Source organism: Sinohyriopsis cumingii, chromosome 12 (assembly GCF_028554795.1).
Source record: "Sinohyriopsis cumingii isolate HCF-2022 chromosome 12, ASM2855479v2, whole genome shotgun sequence".
Classification (NCBI taxonomy): Eukaryota; Metazoa; Mollusca; class Bivalvia; order Unionida; family Unionidae; genus Sinohyriopsis; species Sinohyriopsis cumingii.
In genome coordinates, this window is record NC_142972.1 from 92,071,487 (window position 1) to 92,095,722 (window position 24,236).

At 35.6% G+C, this 24,236-nt stretch overlaps 1 protein-coding gene across 1 annotated transcript; it reads left to right on the top strand.

Annotated features, from left to right (window-relative positions):
• Nucleotides 1-11,315: 11,315 nt before the first annotated feature.
• LOC149786981 (toll-like receptor 1) lies at nucleotides 11,316-14,357 on the top strand. The gene has a single exon (XM_089978309.1). The coding sequence runs from the start codon at nucleotides 11,374-11,376 to the stop codon at nucleotides 13,711-13,713; it is 2,340 nt and encodes a 779-aa protein (XP_089834435.1). The 5' UTR covers nucleotides 11,316-11,373; the 3' UTR covers nucleotides 13,714-14,357.
• The last annotated feature ends 9,879 nt before the right edge of the window (nucleotides 14,358-24,236 follow it).

Here is a 24,236-nt window from a genome sequence, read left to right on the forward strand (position 1 = left end):
TTCTAACATTGTCTGATGCCCTAAATAAATTACGTGTGTATTTCATAATAAATGTTTACTTTAAATGAAGTACACTTTTTCATAACTCAATAGCTGAAAACGATGTCCTTAAGTGAGGCATTGTCTGATGTAACTAAAGAGACCATTAGTGACGTGTACTTACTGGTGACATAAGTGTTTATGAGGGGCACTATGGAGTCAGAAATAGCAAAACTGAATCAAAGAGAATTAAAAACGTTACGGCCATTTGTAAATCATTTCCCTCTGAAGCTGATGGATATTCAACATTAATCCATAACTTTAACATTATGGATCAAACTAGAGTGAATGCAACGTTAAAACTTTCGATAGGATTAACACAATGGTCTCTCTAAGGTAAGCAGAAAATATAATGTTTAAAACTTCCGCATACATAATCATTAAAATATCATATTGATAGGAAATGTGTGTTTACCAGGATGCAAGATGCTAATCAACACTTACACCTAGTGACAAACACCTGGTGTGACATACAGGTACCCAAAACTACTGACCACCAACAACAGAAAACCAACATGACCCACACCCCCAATATCTCAGAAAATTAGGTTGCACTCTTATGAAGCTTAAAATATATGTGTTGCCATGAGCTTAGATCATTTGACCTTCAGAGTGTTAAATGTTTATCATTGCTTGATAAGGAAATTCCCCGTCTCTAAATTTCACTTTCTGATTGCTCGGCTAGGTCACTCCCCTGTTTGCCTTAAAAAAAGAAAATTACTAAATTAAATTTTGCAACATCCAGCCAGGCGAATAATATATATATGACACCATCATACGTAGAGTGTGCTTATCGTGAACGAGACTGAACCAGGGTCTCATTAACTATTTTAGGACTATACTATAGATTCATAAACAGACACGTTTGTATATTACGGTACGTATACTATCGAGAATCAATATTTAACAACAGTCTGATATTCGGACTTTATTGTCTGCAATGCTGTCTTCTGAAAGAAATTTCTTTCCTCTAGACAGATATTCAAAAATATTTTTGGGGGGTGGGAGGTTACTTAAATAACCACATTCCAGCTTTAACCAACAACGAATAGGAACTATATCACATTTGCTCTTACTTAGTTTTCCAATACAGTGTATCTGCCCCCAGTATGTGTTGTCAGCTTTAAATACCATATTCGTTTATGACAGTGGTAGGCCAGTATCGGTAACAGCATAACCTTTCTAAGGTTAAAAACATATTCATATTAGGAAAACTAATTCAGTTCCGATACAACTAAATGATAATTGTTCAAAATCAAAATTAAAATAACTTTTGGATTAGATTGAACAGTAGGTTTTGCGCCGCCTTTTATTGAGCCTTTGACAGTTCAACGGGGTGCGCTTAGAGGTGGCGATGACGGGTCACTGGATTGCAACTGCTAATATAGACACACATTAAATATTCACATTATCTTTCTTAGGATTCAATTAAACATAGTTCATCAAAAAAAAATATTTTGAAATTGTTACCACCTATAGTATATATACATTTTGGGGTTACGGTCGTAATAGTGAAGTCGGCGTTACATATGTCTTCTGTTTTTCAGAACAGCTGATGTGTCTAGTCATTTCGATATCTTTAAACTCTGCACTCTTATTCTTATGAAATAAAGGAAGTTACGGATATGTCGCGAAAATATATGTCGTGTTTGATCGGTGTCCTACTTGATTTCAATGAGGAATCAAGATCGTTTAATTTGGAGGGCACCTCTTATAGCTGTAAATGTATATCTGCCATAGATAATTTTCGTCCTACCTTGCCATATATTGTACAGAAATTGACACTAACTTAAACATAGGAACCCAGAGGGTCGTTTCCTAACGGACTTTTCCAAGATAATAGTTGGATGAATATAACAGAACTGAGACTTCTTGAGTTCAAGTATATCGAATCAATTGAGAATTCCTTTTTGCATCGACTGAAAAAGTTGAGGCATCTATCAATATCGACATGAAGGATCTCTTAACTTTATTGATCCAGAAGTGTTGCATTCTTCTTCAGATCTTAAAGCAGCATATCTTGATGGGAACAGGGATTTGAAATTAGCTGTTGTAGTAATGGCTCTGACAGATAAAGTCAACAAACTCAAATATCTTCATTTACGTTATCTTCAAATGAATATTAATGAAGCTAGCGTCCTTGGAGAAAAGTTTTGTAACGTGCTTAAAGGAAAAGTGCTTTTATATCTAGATATAAATTATGCTAATATAGCAAGACGTTCCTTTAACGTCAGCCGACAATATGATACATTTTACCATTTAAGATATTTTAATGCATGTTGTTGAAACAAATGTTCTATGTACCCTTAAGACAAATATAATAAAGAAACTGGACACGGACAATGGCGTCATCTCCACTTGAATTAACAATTCAGACCTAGAATCTTTGACATATACGAAATACACCGATGTATCGATGAACGTCTATTGGTAGTTCCCATTATAACAAGAGTATTTATCCAATCGGCATGGAGTCAAGCCAAATGTGTAGCTGCAATTCAATAGCACAGAAAAGTGTTGATTCTGATGGAGGAAGACACAATTACATCACACGCAGAGACAGCTGTTAAAATCCTCATAATTCATTACATCAGAACAACATGGTCGAACAAAGGATGTTATTTTGTATTCATCCTTAGTGGGGTATTATTTGTAATAGATTAATAGCCTTGGCTTCTGAACCGCTGATGAATCAAACACATAAATAACATCAAAAACTTGATACTTTAATCACGTTATGCGAACGAAATCCGTCATAATCCTTTAGACAGGCATATATACACTAAAATGTCTCTTTCTTTGCTCAGGTGGAAATATTACTGAGAGTCACATGACCATAAAAGTAAACAATGCCTAATTCATGATTGGGGAAAAAAGGTATGTAACCGTGAGGACTGTTGAATGAACTGTATATCGTTCGTCAACTTTAAACAGTGTATTTTGTTAGGTTTTTAATGGAGTATTCTTTCATAGTTTTCTTCTTTGTTTAAGTTATTTTGCTCTGGCCATGCAACACGTACACATATACGAGTGATTATCATACCAATAAATTGTACATACATTTCCTATCGAGTTTGACAAGTGGCAATATATAATTCCCACCTAAAATGTTTGTCTTCATAGACAATACCATCCAAAACTGTCTTGACACTTTATATATATATATATATATATATATATATATATATATATATATATATATATATTCAGTGTAATAATCGATTCAGTCTTTGTAGAATCTTGTTGTGTTGAGCTGATACGATTTCATTTATTTATTTCAATTATTCATTGGGATTATAACGTGCATTTTGACTAAAGGAATACCCTAATAACCTGTTATATTTAGAATTATTGTGAATCGATCCAGGCATGGTTAGGATGATATCGTTTTAACGTATTAAAACTTTTATCACACGAACATGATTCCAGGCTACTGTAACAACAGTGGCATACATGTTAATGAATGGAATTGATTTGGAATACTCTATATTTGCGGACTGGTGATATAAATTTTAGAACTATTTAGAGATTTAATAAACACTATTATTACATACTCATTTTTTCTCCGTTAACTTTACATTGTCAGCATCGTTCAGTATTTTAAGATATTGCACACCTTAATATCGGATTCATGTGCATAAATGAACTACTTTCTATGGTAAAAAAACAATGGACACAGACGCCAGAACTTTTGATTTATTAACAAATAACGTACACTCGCGTAGTAGGCGCTTTAAGTTTTGGTTGACGAAATTTGTTTCTGAATGAAGTAAAACAAATGTTTCGTGGACTGCCATATGCCAGCTAATTTGGCACATTCCGCGTTAGCTTGTTTGATACAATGTTTCGGATTTAGGCTAGCTATACAGTAGGCGCAGAAAGGGTCCTTCAAATAACATACAAGTGACAAGGCATAAACTAACTTCTTTAGCTGGTAATAAGAATGGCAAAAAAATTATACTTACAGTTTTACATCCTGAATTTCCTCAAAATGTACTTTCTTAGTTCTGCAAATCAGAGTTAAATGAGCCATGTCATAGGTTCTCAGTTTTGATTACACATTTCGAAATTGTACTGTAATTTCGAACATAGTGCAATTACATCCTCTTTACTGCACTCAAAATGAAATGAGCATTAAATTCCATAGCCTGATTTTGATACCTGAAATTGAAAGACTTCATATTTTTCCCACATTATGAGTTGAAACATTCAACGACGGAAACAGAAACACATTTGCAGAAGACAACACGCTTCTACCGCGCGTCTTCAATCCGATGTATTTCATGTGGAATTGTCACATATAAATCCAGTCCATAATCACAAATTTTCATAGAATCGACAAAAATACCAAAATCTAATCATTCCAGATCAAATGGAAAACTTGTTGCAATGCACATTCATTCACAACATAACTACAACTTTCAATTTTAAGTAGACAAAAACGCCATTTTTTTCGAAGCTTATGTCTAGCGCGCGAATAAGTTCAAATTTATCTGGACGGAGTTATGTGCGCATTAAAAATGTTGTTGTTGTGTAATGATGACTCTGCACTTGTGTGTTTGGTTTGGAATACGACATACATTCATTACTTTGTTTCTTGTGTATTTTGTTTATATAATCAAGCCTTAGGTAGAATACGAAAATGAGCATATAATAAATAGGTTACTGCATTTGTATGGGAAAATATTAACTCGTTTTGTCGAATGGATATACTGCACTCCCTAGGTCGTGCAGCATTACATTCTACAAATTCGATCATATATTCCCATACAAATGCAGTAACCTATAATTGTGAGTTTATTTTTAAAAGTTCACTTTGTATGCAAGAGAAATATATTATTTGTTGTTTTATGTTCATGTTTACTTAATGTAAAACCATAGAGTCAAAACAATATATATATATATATATATATATATATATATATATATATATATATATATATATATATATATATATATATATATATATATATATATATATGCTATTTGTGTTTTCCAATGTATTTAATTCTGAATTTCATTTATTTATGTAAAATGTAGGTTAGGATGAGAAAAATGATTTTTTGTATTTAATAACACATAAATATCATGCTATAAAAATACCGAACGAATGTTTTAAGTTTACCGGAAAAGGAAGTCTGTAATGTGAAGTAATGAAAAGTGAAAACAGTTCAAATGCTGATGTAATATTATCAACATCTAATGTTCGCTGTGAGAGGCTGTTATTTGACTAATTATGCCAGACGCAAACAGAAGGACATCGTGCGTGTCTGCAAGTAAGCTAGCTATCAAACTGTTGTTTTAAAATTTCTGCAGACATCAATATTAACCTGTACAGCAGCTAAATTTTACACTAGTGTACATGTATTAGAAATGTCACATGTATAAAGTATATATTGTCTTTGAATAATTTTATGAAATTATGTGCCTAATCTATAAAGGCACGTTTAACCTCTTTATCAACTAATTTCACTGACTAAATAATCCTAGTAACGTTGATGAATTTCAACACATTTAAATGATTTTTATTAACATTTTTTCAGTCGCTAAGATTTATATTGATTGTTACTCAAGTTTAGTACTTTTGTGAATAATGGACCAAAACGTGCTTAATGTACTAACAAACAGAGTTCTTGCTGGTAGATAGAAGACAAAAGCAGAACAGACAACCTGGAACATGATTGACATCAGATCATGAGAGAAACGCCGGATTATTTTTTTTTCTCTGTCAAAAATGTGTTATACGCAGCATTACGATTTTAAATACAAAATTGTATTTTCATTTAAAAGAGCTCTGATTCATCTGCATCCGTTCGCCTTAGAAACTTAGAAAATTACTAAACTAAAGTTCGCAAGGTTGCAGGAGCGTACCTAAAGTATTTGGCGTCAGACGGATCATCCTTCTGGCACACTGGCAGATACTTAAGTGCCAAACATAATTTTCTTCTTTTGAAAAAAGAGCAAATTAGAGCCCAAATACTAATCTTGAACAATAAGAGGAGAATGACAAAAGGAAACAAGATGAGAAGGAGGAGGATGAGAAAGAGAATGGAAAGAAACTGAAGAAGACAAATGTAATGGATGAGAAGATGGTGGATAAGACGACGGGATGAAATACATTAGAAACACTTAAACGGATACTTTCAGGGCCACTGCATTGCCGCAAAAATATATATATTCTCTCTTGCCTAAAAACTTTAGTCGATGATTTTGTGTGATAGATTTATGTGGATAAATCTTTGTTTGTCTACGTCTCTAACCTAGTCTCTAGCCCTGTCTTTAACCACGTATCTATGTCTATGTCTTCATTTGTATCCAGAGTAGCATGTATTCAGTTCAACCTTTTGCCACATTGTTCCGCCAGATTCAAATCAGCCACTTGCAACATTGTTGACATAGTTTCTCCAGTGTCAAGAACCGTGAGGTCACCCCTCTTCAATTCCCCTTGTCGCTAGAAAGGCCCAATCTCTTCTCGCTCTATAGGCCCAGCCATGTTAAAAATTCCGCATGTTAAATTCCCCTAGTTTCCAGAGTTCCTGGACCCTTTTTTAACATAGGATTCCCATTGTCGCTATTTGATTCTAGTTTAGAAGCGTACCCCATTTATGGTAGTATTATTTTTATGCTTGAAGCATTCGGATTAGTCAGGACCGACAGAGCATTGGACATTCTGATAATCATTTTGTTTTGTGTTTTTAAGTGGGATTGACCCTGGAAGGGACAAGGAGAGATGCCAACGAAATGTATCAACCAGCATCATCAATAAACACGGTGATAACAGTGCTCAGCTCAAATTTGATTAACAGATTGCCAGACTGTGTCCGTGAGAATTAATTTTTCTACGCTGTATAGAAAGATATACTGTTTACACATGGGTCATCTCGCAACACATAATATGTACTCACATCCATGTCTATAATGTTAAAAACAGATACATGTCCGCTTTAAAAATAAAAGGTCCAATCCTAAATTCCGCATATGAAAATGCGATTAATTAACGATGATAAATATATTACGTACCTTTGGTTCAGTTAAAGCATTAAATAAAAGTACAGTTATAAAATAACGCGTGTGGTTTGTTTTTATGCATTGTAAATTATTAATAAAATGCCAACACCTTTTGTCATTTTACGAAATGCAGTAATATACAGTGAAAATGGACGAAACAGACGCTGGGGAGAATGGCAGTGTAACGAAACGTAGTTTATGTACATTTTGCGGTATGTATGTCCAGATATAAGAGTTTATTATTGAAGTAACAACAACATGTTCGTCAGAATATTTCTCAGTGAGATATTAGATGGAGCTTGTGTCCAAACCGACCTTTGATATGAGTGATATATATATATATATATATATATATATATATATATATATATATATATATATATATATAAAGAGAGAGAGAGAGAGAGAGAGATCATGAACTGTATAGCTAAATTCTTGTATTTAAAGTTTTAAAAATCCGGACAAAGTAAAATAGAATAATGGAATCATGTCAACATTCAAGGTATGGTTTGTGCGCATTTAAATTTAATAGTTTCATTCCCGTACGTTTAAATAAAGACGTAAGACTAACAAAGATATATCATAAAACTATCAACTTGTATCTCATGGCTTATCGTTTTGATGTTTGTGTAATTGAATATGAGTTCAATATTTCCAAGAAGATTAAGATAATCGTCAAGGAAAGTTATCTCATTTCTTCAATATAATGTAAAAAATACGACCATGTCATATCACTCATCTATGCGTCGAGACGAACGTGTGTGTGTGTGTGTGTGTGTGTGTGTGGAAGATCGATTATCTATTTCTGCGCCTTACCAAGGCAGGTCTAACCTAGTGATATGATTATGGACACTTTCGTAGATATCTGAAGCACTTTCTAGACCAGCTGACATGGAAAATCGCAGAGACCAGACCACACCAATCTTCTTCACTTTCTTTGAATTGATTCAGTTTTTATTTAATTATATATTAGATAGCGCAGAATATAATACATAGTGCAGTACTAAGTCACTGGAATAAAACTTCTGCCAAACTGTGTTCGATCATCCTTTCCAACATGAACAAAGTGCAGTGAACAACCGTTAATGCAAGGTTGTCTGCTCCAGACTTATATGCTTTAGTCAACTTCAACACCTCGTACCATCAATAGCAACTCAGACAGCTGCATTTGACAAGGTTGACTGATACCCGCTCATAAAGAACCAAGTACTAATAGGTCAAATCCTTTTATCATCAAAACTGGTTAAACGTCGCTAACCTATATTACTCTATATAGCATACTGGGAAGAGACTGTATGGTGGCAATGAAAGTAAGGATACGTTCATCGATAACTTTCGTATGTGATTGATTTTAATCGTAAGATACCTTTGCTGTAAAATAGGCCATTTCGGAACATCTCATGATAATATTGTTATTACTTGAATGCATTTAGTTGAAGAAATCAAGAAATACGATTTTGTAAAAGTACTTTTTTCATTAGGAATTCACATTCAATGCCCAAAGTAGGTCTAAGCAAAGTCTTTTGTTCATGGAAGCTTCCTACACTTAAACTTTATACATTTTGGTAGCATGAAGTCGGAAGATATTCATAAGGTGTCAAAAAATTTCCATTGTGTTTTTTCTTTTCTTTCTAGTAATATGCTCTTCTCATGTATTTCATGTTTTTCATTTTAAACGTCACTTTAATGCATTTTAAACCATAGCTTCAAACTTGCACCCAATCACATTTTGGCTGATGTCAACTAAATATATGGAACTATTATAGGTGAAGTGCAAGTGGTTAATTCATACTTACATCATTAATCTAAGTGCCCACAAAGATGGACACAAGAAATACGATTTTGTAAAAGTACTTTTTACATTAGGAATTCACATTCAATGCCCAAAGTAGGTCTAGGCAAAGTATTGTGTTCACTGGAAGCTTCCTACACTTAAATGTTATTCATTTTGGTAGTATGAAGTCGGGAGATATTCATAAGGTTTCAAACAATTTCCGTTGTTTTTTTTCTAATGATATGCTCTTCTCATCTATTTCAAGTTTTTGATTTTAAACGTTCCTTTCATGCCTTTTAAACCATAGCTTCAAACTTGCACCCAATTTCATCTTGGCTGATGTCAACTAAATATATGAAACAATTATAGGCGAAGTGCAAGTGGTTAATTCATACTTACATCATTACTCCAAGTCCAAACAAAGATGGAGGTAATTTGACTTTTTCATATGAACCTTTAAATTTAATTGTTACCATGAACATAGATCATTTTTTCTTCCGAATGTTAAATGTTTATCACTCCACAAAAAGGGAAATAACCGTCTCTTTATTTCACTTTCTGATTCTTCGTTTTTGTCACTTCCCTGTTCGCCTTGGACAAATGAGAAAATTACTAAATGGGTTTGTGCCACATTCAGTCATGTAAAGCACCTCACGTGACACAGCAACACTTAGAGTATGCTAACTTTCAACAGGACTGCAGCACGATATGAATATGTGTAAGGACAATGTTATAGATTCATAGGCCGACATCATTTTGTATATTACGGTTTGCATATTATCCAGCATTAATGTTTACAAGCTTTTTGATATTCTGCCTTATTGTCTTCTGAAAACAATTTTATTCCTATGGAAAAATACTCGTTCAATAACCCATATTCCAGCTATAATCTACCTTGTTGGCACAATGTTCTGAGATTGGAACTTTCAATTACAGAGTTTTAGAATACACTTTCACTACCCAGAGTAAATGTTACCTGCATTAAGTAGCATATTCGTTTACGACAGTGGTTGTTGATGTTCTAGGGTTTAACGCCATTTTTCAGCCTAGATAGACTATACATGGCGGACAGTATAACTGGTGGAAGAAGAACCCTGGAAAAGCCCGGGAAGAACCACCGACCCACGAAAAGCTACTGGCAGGCTTCCTCACGTACCCACGTTAGCCGAGCCTGAGACTCGAACTCGCGCAGACAGAGGTGAGATGGCAGTGATCCGTAACGGTGAGTGCTTTAGACCACTCGGCCACTCGTGGCACCTTCGACAGTGGTGGAACAGTATCCGAATCCTACTGTGTAACCCTGTCCTAGGTTTAAACAAAATTATGTGTGTATGACGGATTCGGACCAATAATTCAGTTCCTTTATAACTTCGTGTTGATATTTCAAAATAACATTAATTTTGGATTTATATTGTATTACGAGATAATCATGCTCTCTCTCTCTCACTCTCATTAGATATAGAGAAAACTGTTAACAGCCTTGAAATACAAAAGTTGCTCTGCATTTTTTGTTTGCCTTTATGGTCTTCAACATTAAAAGGTTGGATGTGAGGCTGGCGATGCACTGGTTTGCAACTATTAAAATTATCTCACATTGCGAATTTATGCTATATTTTCTCAGGATTATATATATATATATATATATATATATATATATATATATATATATATATATATATATATATGCGTGTGTGTTTGTGTGTGTGTGTGTATGTGTCTGTGTGGTGGTGTTTGTGTGTGTGTGTTTGAAATCGTTAAAGAAATCAAATCTTTTTACTAACCAATGATTGCATCTCAAAGCATTTAGAACCCAATTTTGTTCTTATTCTAATATTAGCAGACTTGTTTCCGTGATGAAAAATAATTTGTGATTCGATACCTTATTGCCGGCACGTTTACGACGAATCTAATGCTAACTCATATGTATTGTGATTCGTTCAAGTTAAATTAAAATATGTTCAGTATTTGGTGTTTTTCTTTGTTTTTTGGTTTTCACAAGGCGATTTACTATATATATATATATAAAATGATTGTTCCCACAGAGAATCTTTAACTCCGTCTTATGTCATGTAATTTTTCATGATCAGTATGGCCATCACATGCGAGCCACTATATATTATTCAGTATATATCATTAGAATATTGAACACCATATATCAGATGCTTACTTGGTGTTGACGTTCCTATTATATGTTCAAGATAATTTCATTTGAAGGTGATCGCCTTTTTAAGATATGAGTTTCGGTCTCTAAATATGTGTAGCCTGTTAGTAAAAGGATTTAGCAATCATTTTTATCAACCTGTGTTTATCTCGTTAAAGTAATTACGACTTAATAATATTATGAAAAAGATAGCAAATATAAGTTTCATTATAGAAATGCACCAACTTTGATAGTGCCTCCAACCATTTAAATGAACGTTAGAAAGTCTTAAATTCTGCCATTATGATTGTAATAATGAAGTTTGAATTAACTGTGTTTTTTTTTTCAGAAAAATTTATATTTCTTCAAACTTTGAACACTTAGTCTCATGACGTAAGAGCATGTTCCCGATATGTTGCGAAAATATATATCGTGTTTAATCGGTCTCCTACTTGCTTTCAAAGGGGAATCAAGATCGTGTACTTTGGAGGGCACTTCTTATAACTGTAACGGTATATCACGCATAGAAGATATTCCGCCTTCCTTGCCATACTTTGTACAAAAGGTGACACTAACTGGAACGGATGAACTCAAGGGATCCTTTCCTAACGGACTTTTCCATGACATTAGCTGGATGAATGTAACTGAACTTTGCCTTCTTGGATTTACATCTATCGATTCAATTGATACATCAGTTTTGGATGGACTGAAATACCTGAGATATCTATCAATATCGACATGCAAGGACCTTGACTACATTCATCCATACATGCTTCGTTCTACTCCAGATCTTGAAGCACTCTATCTTGATGGAGACAGGAATTTGAAATTATCTGTTGTAGAAATGGCTCTGACAGGTAAAGCCAGCAAACTCAAATATCTATCGTTACGTTATCTTCAAATGGGTACTAATGAAGCTAGTATCCTTGGAGAAATATTTTTCAATGCGTTGAAAGGAAAAGAACTTATATACCTAGATATAAGTTATGCAAACATAGCCGGGTTGTCCTTTAATGCTACCGACGATGGCGCTGCTCTTTATTATTTAAGATATTTCAATGCATCACATTCAAAAATACCTTGGGTTGGAATCACTCATAAAACCACCATCGGTCATTCAGTACCAAACCTTCAAGTGCTGGATATTAGTGGATGTGAAAGTTTGGTAACATATCGTAAACCAAAAACATGGAGCAAGCTTACTTGCAACATGCCTCAAGCGCTAAAATATTATATTGGAGCGGACCTGGTAATGACTGACGAGCCCATTCAGATAAATTATGAAATACAAGTGACTAATTGCGACTGTAGGAATTTGGAACTTTTGGATTATAGCAGTAACCACATTGTCCACATGAACTCAACAAAGATAGAGACAAACTGTTTTCGCGGGCTGATGAAGATTGATCTTTCGAAAAACGGTATGGAATACATATCGCCACCAGTCCTAAGCAGCTTCCCTTCACTGAGGATTATTAACCTCTCGGAAAACCAGTTGTATAAAATGCAAGATATGGACGATTTCAGTAATTTACTGCGTGGAAACGTACAGCTTGAGGTATTGTTGCTTCAAAAAAACCACCTTAGTTCAATACCAACTACCTTCCTGTCTTCTAATACCAAACTGATGCTCCTTGACCTGCGAGAGAACGACCCTACGAACTTTAGTATCGATTTTGCCCATATCCTGAATTTGAAATACATAGATTTAGGTAAAAATCAGTTAGGAGGTTTGCCTTCCAAAACATGTCAAACCTTGGAAGTGCTATACGCGCATCAAGCTAAGGACAAAGAAAGCAGTATTAGCTACTTGAATGAAAGTCTGCTTTGGCAGTCACTGGAGATAAACAATATCGCAGAAAAATATAGATATAGCAATAATCCTAGCGCAAATGTGAGTCTTGTGGTCGATGGGACCATTATTCCGCAATATGTAAAGATAGATTTCTCTGACAATCCTATTGAATGCAAGTGCGAAAATATTGGTTTTCTGAAGTGGGTTGTTACTACAGAGATTGGAATGGCCAGTGGGAATACTTTGACATGTAAATATGGACACACAAATCATCCCATTGACAATGAATTGCATCAAAGGGTCGAATCTGATTGTCAGCTTTCTGCTACTGTCATCAAAGCTATATCAGGAACTGTGTCCGTGATCATAAGTTTGAGCATTATAGCGTTTATGGTTCGTCACATTCGCCGGAAACGAAAGGAGGAGAAAGACATAAAAAACCTAAGAAAGGAAATTCATAACTGCCCCAGAGATTTAAATTATATTGCATTTATTCCCTTCTGCAGTCATGACAACGATTTTGTTGAAACATTTGTTCTACCTGCTCTTAGAACCGTTATAAACAATAAATTGGATATTGACGAGGAAGTTCTCTGCACTGGAAAGGACAATTTCACACCCGGAATGTTAGTCATAAATGAAATACACCGATGTATCGATGAAAGTCTAGTTGTAGTTCCCATTATAACACCAGCTTTTCTCCAGTCGGAATGGAGCCAGGCTGAATGTGCAGTTGCAATTCAAAAGCAAAGAAAAGTCTTGATACTGATGGAGGAACAGACAGTTACATCACAAGCCGAGACAACTGTTCAAAACCTGATCAAATATTACACCAGAGCAACATGGTCTAACAAAGAAGGTCAATTTGTGAAGGGAATCCGCTGTAATCTTACTGACAGACAGATGTGTAATACAAATTATCTTATCTTTCTTTGCCTATTATGGATATATTGCTGAGAATAACACAATCAAGAAATCAACAACGTCATGTACATAAATGGGAGAAGGATGTGTAACAGAGAGTGCTGCAGTAACTGAATATGATCCATCTTTCAACTGTGTAATTTTTGTTTCTGTTCTTCGTTCGGAATTTGCTACATTTTATTGATGAGTGAATATGTCACACATAAATAACGCCGTACAATCCCTGTCTCGGATGAAAAGTGAAAATATATAATTTCATTGTAAAATGTCATCTTTGTATGGCGCTTGAAAAATAGTGACTATACAAGTATCTGCAAATACCATAAAAGTTGACCGTTCAGGTGGCCTAGTAGTTAAAGCGTCCGCCTCGGATGTGGGAGGTCGTGCGTTCGATCCCTAGCCGAGACATATCAGGCGCTCAGCATTAAGAGGTGGGTGGGACATCATGCTACATGTCTGCGGCTTTATCCTTCAGTGCTAGACATCACAAAAACCGTCACATTGCAGACATCCTAACGATATGACTGAAAAAATTGTAAAAGCTACGCTACAAATCCAAATGACACACACACACACACACACACATACATAAAAGTTGTATCCCTGCTATGTGGTGAGAATGACACACAACAAATGCCGACTACTTTGAAATAAACATTAGACGACCAGCAAAAAGATTGAAGTAGTCCTCATTAATTATGAATGTCTTAATTCAGCATATGTCTCATGTATTGTACATTCAGAAAAAAATGGTACTGAATGAGTGGTCTAATTTTCTTTACCATAAAATGGGGTATTATCATTGGCATATCTAACTAGATAAGGACAGCTCTCTCTCTCTCTCTCTCTCTCTCTCACACACACACACACACACACACACTGTCTCTCTCTCTCTCTTCCTCCCTATGGATGCCATTGTACTTGACGATATATATATATATATATATATATATATATATATATATATATATATATATATATATATATATATATACCTAAGCCAAAAAGGAAAATTAATTTCTGAGGAATGAAATTCTCCTCAGATCATCTGAATATGTATACAAAATTTGCAAACGAGTTGTATTTCCTGACAGGAGGGGGAATTGTGAAAGGTTAAGTCATGAAAGCTGTGAAAATCTATGGACAGTTGTATGAACATTACATTCATCCCTGGCACAATACAGACCTTTCTTATTAATTATTTACACGTTTACAATATTGCATTTTCACTTCATTCCAGACAGACTCATAGTGTTAAACAAATTTATTAAATTTAAATTCAATTTGACTCCATATTGACATAACTTCCACATGACCATATTGTTCCACCATCACAATACCAACTAATACATATATATATATATATATATATATATATATATATATATATATATATATATATATATGCAAGATAATTGAAACAGATTTCATATACATCACAAGAATATCAAATTTGAATTTATGTCGTAAAATCACTACGTCCCTCTCAGAAAGTAATGAAAATCCGTCTTCATCCAATTATACTAAGTTCCTCCAAAACTCAGGTCAACCTTAGAATATTATGAATAACATTCTAAACAATCACTTAATTATACACGTACTCAAATACATTTAATACAGAACCTTAACGTACACAGATTATATATTATATATCCACTTAGTTATACACATACAGAATTACTATTGATAAAACCAATTTAACACGTACATGGATAATATTGAAACAGGCACTTATTTATTCACGTATCAGCATAATTTGATACGGACTTCTAAATTATGAACGTGCACAGAAAACATTTATACGGCAACTTAAGTATACACATACACGGATGCATTAACTTATGTACGCAGAAATCAAAATAAACCTTAAGATGTTTATATTTTAGGATTGCTGTTTCATTGGCAAAATAGTCATTCATTGTTTTCTTGAGAGTTGAAGGTTCAGAGTTCATTAATGTATGCACACCTAATAAGATACAAATTCCTGTTATGTCGCAAAGAGATTTAATCTTTATTCTAACTGATCTTATAGTTGGAAAGAGAAACTGAATATTTATATCAAGGATATAAGATTTCTCGCTTTTTCTGCCAAACGTTCCATAGAATGTAACACAGATGGAAATGGATGAAATCACAGCATCCTTTCATAATCGACGCTTCCAATATGGTAATTTTCATGAACGTGGCTGATGTTTCCTCAATCAAATCACAAATGTCGGCTACATCAAAGCTTGCGGTACCGATCTAAATATTCAACATAGGCTTGCATAAACTTCCATACGCATACAAAGGAATGTTGATATAAAAAAGATGCATAAGTTAATTCGTGTTTACTTACATTACCTACACGTTATAACATGCACCTTTTTGTACAGTACCCACACGTTTTGCTTTGCTTACGTACAGTGAGACTGAATAGTTTCATTCTTCTGCTTTTATTTAAAACGTACGATGAACATGAATTCACATTTTATCGACCTGATAACGTAATAAGTATTCGTCATATCGAAGAAGATAAAAATTCTCATCCGCTCCAGCACAATCAATTGTTACTGGTCAAACATCATTATCAGGTGCCCTCCTCCGGACTTTCATGTCTTCATCAGCTTCAACACATTCGGAAAACATCAACTATTAAGTATCACAGCTGCATTTGGACCATGTTTATCTGATATCAGCTCGATATTGTTGTTGTTGTTTTTGTGGGGTTGAACGCCATTTTTCAGCACACGATAGGCTATACATGCCGGCCAGTATTATTGGTACAGGAAGAAGCCGGGACAAACCAGGAAAGAACCACCGACCCACGAGAAGCTACTTGCAGGCTTTCTCACATGCCCACATTGGCTGAATCCGAGACTCGAACCGGCGCAGACAGAGGTGAGATGGCAGTGATCTATAACGGAGAGCTCTTTAGACCACTCGGGGCCCCGATATCAGCTCGTAAAGAACCAAATACTCATGCAACAAATCAATATTATCAAAAATCACCCTAACTACCATATATTACTCCAAATAGTATGTAAAGAAGATACCATATGACGTAAATGAGGTAAAAGATACATCCAGCAAGAACGGTCGACCCTGATCGATTTTAATTTTAGCATGTTGTTACAGATACAATAGGCCACTTCTAAACAACTTCCGATAGTATTGCTATTACTTCAAGGTATATAGCTGAATAAAAAGAGAAATGCAACTTGTTAAAAATTTTGCGCCCTGAAGCAGTTTCATTAGGTATTCACATACACTATGAAATTTAAATTTACAACTATATTATAGGGTTAATGGCCGCCATCAATTTTACATTACTCTCCGTATACTATCGAACATTAATATTTAACAGCATTTGAATATTTGAAAATTAATTGTCTTTTCTTGTGTCTGAATAACCATTATCTCAACAGTACTTTGTTCCTTCAACAACATTAATTATTGCTGATGTACAGAGGCTGCATGTTTTCGAAGATAGTTCCACTTCCCCGAGTCTCTTATAATGAATTTATGTACCATATTTGTTTACGACATTGGTAGATCAAATCTGATAACGTACCGATTAGTCCTTCTTAAAGTGAAAAGCAAAAAAGTTATGTGTATATAAATAGTTCGGACTAATCATTCAGTTCTCATGTAACGTAACTTTAATATTTCAATATAACCATACTTTGTGGATTAGATCGGCCGATAAAAAAGGTACACAGAAAGAAAAAAAACATTTAGTCTTTTGTTTTGCCAAACACCTGGCAAACAAATGACAGGGTTGACAAAGAAACAGTTCTATGTGTTTCAAGCAAAAACTCAGAATTGAATTGATGACCTAGCATTAAATGTGAAACAAGAAGAAAAAAATGGATATCTGGGAAATGTATTACCTTTTGAAAAACAGTTCGTAATCCGCTTCTTGGAATATTGTCATGTGCGCTAAAGATGAACTTCTTCCTCGCAAACCTAAAGACCATCCAGCGCATCAACACACTGTGTAGCCGTCTACTTTCTCCACGACACCTGTGGGGAGTATTTTTCATTTGTATAGATTGCTGCCTTTGGAAGAAGACATCATCACCTTAATGAGAAGAAATGCTCAGACGACTCGCTTCAATAATGTGAAACTACAAGGCACAGATTCCATGATGTGTGGACAATATTGTGTGTATTTTCTTCATCGACTCAGTCTTAGATATCCCTAAGAACATTTAGAGACCTATTTTGATCGTGACTCATCTAGAAACGATGAAAAAGTAGATAAATGACCTCAATCTAACTTGACTTCACAACGTTGTCAACCTTGCCAAAAATGTGTTGTCTAAAAATATGTGTTGATGTTATATTATTGGTTGGTTGTTTGTTGGATGAATTAAAATCTTATCAAAAATTATATGTTTGGTGTTTTGGTTTAAAATTTTTGTCTCACCATCTTTGCCTCTTGACTTCTCTTTATCCCCCACCATGAGATGAGCTATTGCGTTCCTACCAAAAAACCACAGGGATGTTTTCTATCGGGGCCGCGCATGAGACATATAAAGCGTGGCGTTCTCTAGTCCAGTAATTCATTGTGAATGCGTCAACCCGAAAAGATGTGTTCTAAATTGACAAAGCTAAACGAAGCACGCGTCTGTTTGCATCATGTGAGACAAATCCTGATGTAAAAGAATGTCTAGATTGAACATATGAGGATGCTGAAAGTGCGACAAGGCATGATAGATGAGGTCTTTAAAAAATAAATAAAAATGGATCACGAAGAATGGACAGACAAGTACAGACTTCAGAAACAGCAGAGAGAGCAGAAAAGGCAGTAGCAGCAACAACAACAACCGCAGGAGCCAGACAAAGGCCTTGTAGAATGTCATGTAGACACTAAGAAGTTCTCCTTCTCCATCCGAAGAAGCAGACCGTGTCCAGTGGGACACCCTGCAACCAGAGAGGGACGCAAACTTTGACGATAAGAGATTGTCACAACTCCAATCAAAACATCCCTTTTCAGGGCTGTGCCAAAAAACTAGAAAAGAGATAGTAGTCAAAAATTGTCAAATATTTGTGTATTCGTGTCGGTCTGTAGGTAAAGTAAATTTAGAAGTGTGCCTATAAAAACATCGTTTCCCTGACTTGTAAAATTGTGTGTGTGTGTGTGTGTGCGTGCGCGCGTGTGTGTGTGTGTGTGTGTGTGTGTGTGTGTTTGTAAGTGCTGGGATAGAAGTGTGCCTATAGACACTTCCTCTCCCTGACTCGTAAGATCGTCAATGCTTTTTTATATGTATGAATGGCAATAAAGTGTGTTTGTAGATTAAAAAGTAAACGTGATTGGTTCTTTTAGGTCCTCACGTTCCATTCTTTAATGGTGTTTTGGGTATTGTTAGTTTTTTGTAATGGGAGGTTTTACTTCACGTCCGTGCTTCAGCAATATAAAGCGGACCGGTCGTCTGTCTGGCTAGAAATCGTTGAGGTCTGAAGATCAACATCATGAGTAGGACTGCCAAACGTTTAGAACTCCAGATGCACCTGGAATGTACCCCGTGTCTGCTGAATAAGCTAGCCATGGAGGTTATTGCAAAAGAAATCAAAATGGAGAGGATGAGGAGAGGAAAAAGAAAAAGACGAGAAAAGAAAAGATCGATCTTACCTAACCGTATTATAAGACAGACCTGTGAGGTCAACCCTGAGGTGGGCACGCCCTCACCAACACATCATCAGCCAAAGCCACAACCAGTACCACCACCACTGAGGCCTGCTGTCTCTCAGATAAAAATTTGAAGTTAGAATTGGAGAGACAGCGGCGAGAGTGGGAGCCGAAGCGTTCCCAACAATTAAGGAGGCGGGATTTCCTTTATTGGCAACTTCAAATATTCTGCAATTTACCATTTAAGATATCGCAATATGTTTCATTTACAAAAAGCCTGATATGGAATCATTCATAAAACCACTATCTGTGATTCCGTACCAAACCTGCGAGTGCTATGTGCTGGTGAATGTGACAGTGTTTCCCGAACCCGAAATCAGAACCATTGCAACGTGTTACTTGAAACATTCTTCAAGAAATATACAATATTACTTGTGGATGTGGTCATGTTCGATCAACTCATTCAGTTAAACTTTAAAGTAGAACTGCGTACATGGAAAAGGGCAGTGTTGGATGTTAGCAGTATTGAAAATATTAACTTCGTACAACACTATATTATGGCAATGTGACAATATTGAGTTTCTCCCTCAAAAGCACGTCGCCACGTACAAACGTTTTCTTATTTTTCATCATTGGCAATGCAACTGAATGCCTAATCAAAATCATTTTGTCCAAACGTGAAAGGGCTTTATTCTTTCCGGAAATCATGTTTAAGTTCGACTAAATTAGTTTTGTGATGAAGTATCATCAGGATTTTGTTGTTTAGTAAATAAGCACTTTACTGTAGATCAGCGTAACACATTTCTTTAAATACAAGACAATCCAAGAGAAATATATTTAATACTGTTAAATTGGCTCTTATTTCTGAAAAAGAAAAGGAGTAAATAACATAAAGTAATAGCCTTTCAATGAACTCACTTTGTTTTGCAATAAGGCATATCCCAATTTAACGCCATCACTGTGGAGTGACATCACAGTAGTAGTCACAAATATTTGATTGTAGTTTAGAAGCGTATCCCATTTATGGCAATATTATTTTTATGCTTGATGCATACATGTAAACAAAAAAGCTAACTCACGGTTGCATAGGAGTGGCTTGGTTCGGATTAGTCAGGAACGACAGAGCACTGGACCATCTGATTATCATTTTGTTTTGTGTTTTGAAGTGGGATTCACCCTGGATGGGGCAAGGAGAGATATCAACGAAATGTATCCCCCAGCATCATCAATGAACACGGTGAAAACAGTCTTTATCTCAAATGTGATTAACAGATTGCCAGACTGTGTACGTGAGAATTAATTTTTCTACTCTGTATACAAGGATATGCTGTTTGCACATGAGTTATCTCGCACCATACACTATGAACTCCCATCCATGTCTATAATGTTAAAAACAGATACATGTCCGCTTTAAATATAACAAGGTCGAGTCCTAAATTTCGCATATGAAACTGCGATTAATTAACGATGAGAAATACATTACGTACCTTTGGATCAGTTAAAATATTAAATAATATTACAGCTATGAAATGACGGGAGTGATTTGTTGTTATGCATTGTAAATTCTTAACAAAATGCCAACACCTTTTGTAACTTTACGAAATGAAGTAATATTAAGTGAAAATGGACGAAATAGACGCTGGGGAGAATGGCAGTGTAGCGAAAAGTAGTTTATGTACATTTTGCGGTATCTTTGTCGAGATATAAGAGTTTATTATTGAAGTGACAACAACATGTTCGGCAGAATATTTCTCAGTGACATATAAGATGAAGTTGGTGTCCAAATTGACCTTTGATATCAGTGATATATATATATATATATATATATATATATATATATATATATATATATATATATATATAGAGAGAGAGAGAGAGAGAGAGAGAGAGAGAGAGAGAGAGAGAGAGCATGAACTGCACAGCTGAATTCTTGTATTTAAAAATCCGGATAAAGTAAAAAAAATAAAGGAATCATGGCAACATTATAGGTATGATTTGTACGCATTTAAATTTAATTGTTTCATTCCCGTACGTTTAATTAAAGACGTGAGACTAACAAAGTATATACCATAAATTTTGCAACTTTTATCTCATGGCTTATCGTTTTGATGTTTGTGGTAACTGAATATGAGTTCGATATTTCCAAGAAGATTAAGATAATCATCAAGGAAAGTTGACTAATTTCTTCAATATAATGTAAAAAATACAACCATGTTATCCATTCACGTTGAACAGAGCAAGAGGTAACACGACAGCGATGGAAAGCAGAACTGCACAGAGCGCACAAAGCTAGTCAAGCGTCACGAAGAGATATCTGCCGGCTATTGCAGTAATCCCCGCACCGGCCCCTATTAACTGGCACAACCACCACCACTACCATTTCTACCCAGACAAAAGAACTACAACAGATACAAAGGGCGGCGACCACCAAGGAAGCTTCAACAATGACGACAATTATAAAAGAGCAGCAGTTTGAACCAGTCGGGGAACAACGACCACCACAAGTTTCACCTATGTTGAAAAGCATTAGAAATACGACTGAAACACCAATTCTTCAAACTGTAAAGTCGAAAAAGGAGCTTAAACTAACTCCATCGCCACCACCACCACCTCTACAATCCGTATCACCTACAATTACACCAACCTAATCTGACCAATCGGAGTCTGCAAATACAGCCACATCACCACCCAAACCAGCAAACCCAGCAGATCCAAACGTGGGCAAACACAGTCTGTATGAGGCAAACAGACATATTGCCTGGGGATACACAGAGGATTATGGTTTAAAAGACATATGGTACAACAAAGAAGAAGCCGCACTCTTTTTGGATGAAATGAACACCCTTATACTCAACAAATGGGAAGATTAAACAACCACCACCACCAAGCCAAGCAAATCAAAAGTAAAAGAAAAAACACTGACTGCTTTCAAAAAGAGAGGTGAATTACTCCAGGAATGTCCACTAAATTTAGCCGTCATGATTGCTACCATTGTGAGAGTCCATCATGGATTAGAATCACCAAACATAGCATACCAGGTTCGAATGAATGACTGGATTTTGAAAGACCTAATTGAATCAGGCCCACCAAAAGAATGCCCCGGAGACGATATTTACCCGCCAAGAAACTTCATCAATCATGGTGGAGAACCATACAGAGGTGCACCACCTAAACAGTCCTTTTAAAGGCTAAAAATTTGCTTCTTATCTAATAATGAAACCTAAAATGGCTTGATTTCCCTCGTTGATTTTGCCAAAAAACTTACAAATTTGAACCATTGGACCACCGCTCAAAATTCACAACTACCAAAAATCCTTACAGTGACAAAACTTTTAAATGTCGCTTAGACATATTACTTTAAATAGGGAAAGTAGGTACTTCATATGTACACCCTGTACTAGATTAGATAGAGTAAGTAGAAACGTAGGAAAATTATACGACGTGTATGAATTTGAACTAATTGCACAGGTTGCTAACACATCATTAGAATTATCAATGTCCATTAGTACAATTGGACTTAATTTGAAATTGTACGGGCTGGCGTTCCGGGGAGTAAACAACATCCATTGCTGGCTTGCCGAGTGCCTTTTCCTCCTTCACCACGCTCGGATATCGTACATGTGGCAAGATGTGGAACGATTTCCACTTGCCACACGACCAGGTATCCTAATGTGACGTCATCGCTGCCGACCAATCGCAGCGGACGTTACATACTGCTTCGGTTGATACCTGGGGCAATGTTAATGCAGACTGAATTTTTACTAACATGAGTGTGTGCTTTCACTGTTCCCACTTATGCAAGAGCCTTACAGTTAGGTTTTTAAGAACATAATGCTTCTACAATCTAACGGCTACAATCAAGTAGTTCTCTGTGAGAACGTAAATGCCTGGGGGATGTGGCACCATTCCTTCCCCACGGAGTAATGAAAAAGGTGCCTATGGCACCATTAACCAGATGTACATGTCTATTGCAGACGCACATCTCTATAATGCAACGCAACAACAACAACCGTGTTATCTCACTCATCTATGCGTCCAGACGAACGTGTGTGTGTGTATGTGGGGGGGGGGGTATGTGTGCGTTGAAGATCGATTATTTATATCTGCGCCTTTCCAAAGCAGGTCTAATCTAGTGATATGATTATGGACACTTTCGTAGATATCAGAAGCACTTTCGAGATCAGCTAACATGGAAAATTGCGGACACCAAGCCAATCTTCTCCACTTTCTTTGAATTGATTCATTGTTTATTTAATTATATATTAGATAGCGCAGTATATAATATACAGTGCAGTACTAAGTCACTGGAATAGAGCTTCTGCCAAACTGTGTTCGATCATCCTTTCCAACATGAGCAAAGTGCAGTGAACAACCGTTAATGCAAGGTGGCCCGCTCCGGACTTACATGCTTTAGTCAACTTCAACACCTCATACCATCAATAGCAACTCAGACACCTGCATTTGTCAAGGTTGACTGATACCCGCTCATAAAGAACCATGTACAAATGGGTCAAATCCTTTTATCATCAAAACTAGTTAAACGTCGCTACCCTATATTACCCTATATAGCATACTGGGAAGACACTGCATGGTGGCAATGAAAGCAAGGTTACGTCCATAGATAACTTTCTTATGTGATTTGATTTTAATCGTAACATACCTTTTTTTGCTGTAAAATAGGCTATTTAGGAACATATGGTGATAATATTGTTATTATTTCAATGCATTTAGTTGAAGAAAACGAGAAATACAATTTTGTAAAAGTACTTTTTCATTAGGAATTCACATTCAATGCCCAAAGTAGGTCTAGACAAAGTCTTTTGTTCACTGGAAGTTTCCTATACTTAAACATTAAACATTTTGGTAGAATGAAGTCGGAAGATATTCATAAGGCGTCAAAATAATTTCCGTTTTTATTTGTTTCTTCGTTTTTTTAGTAATA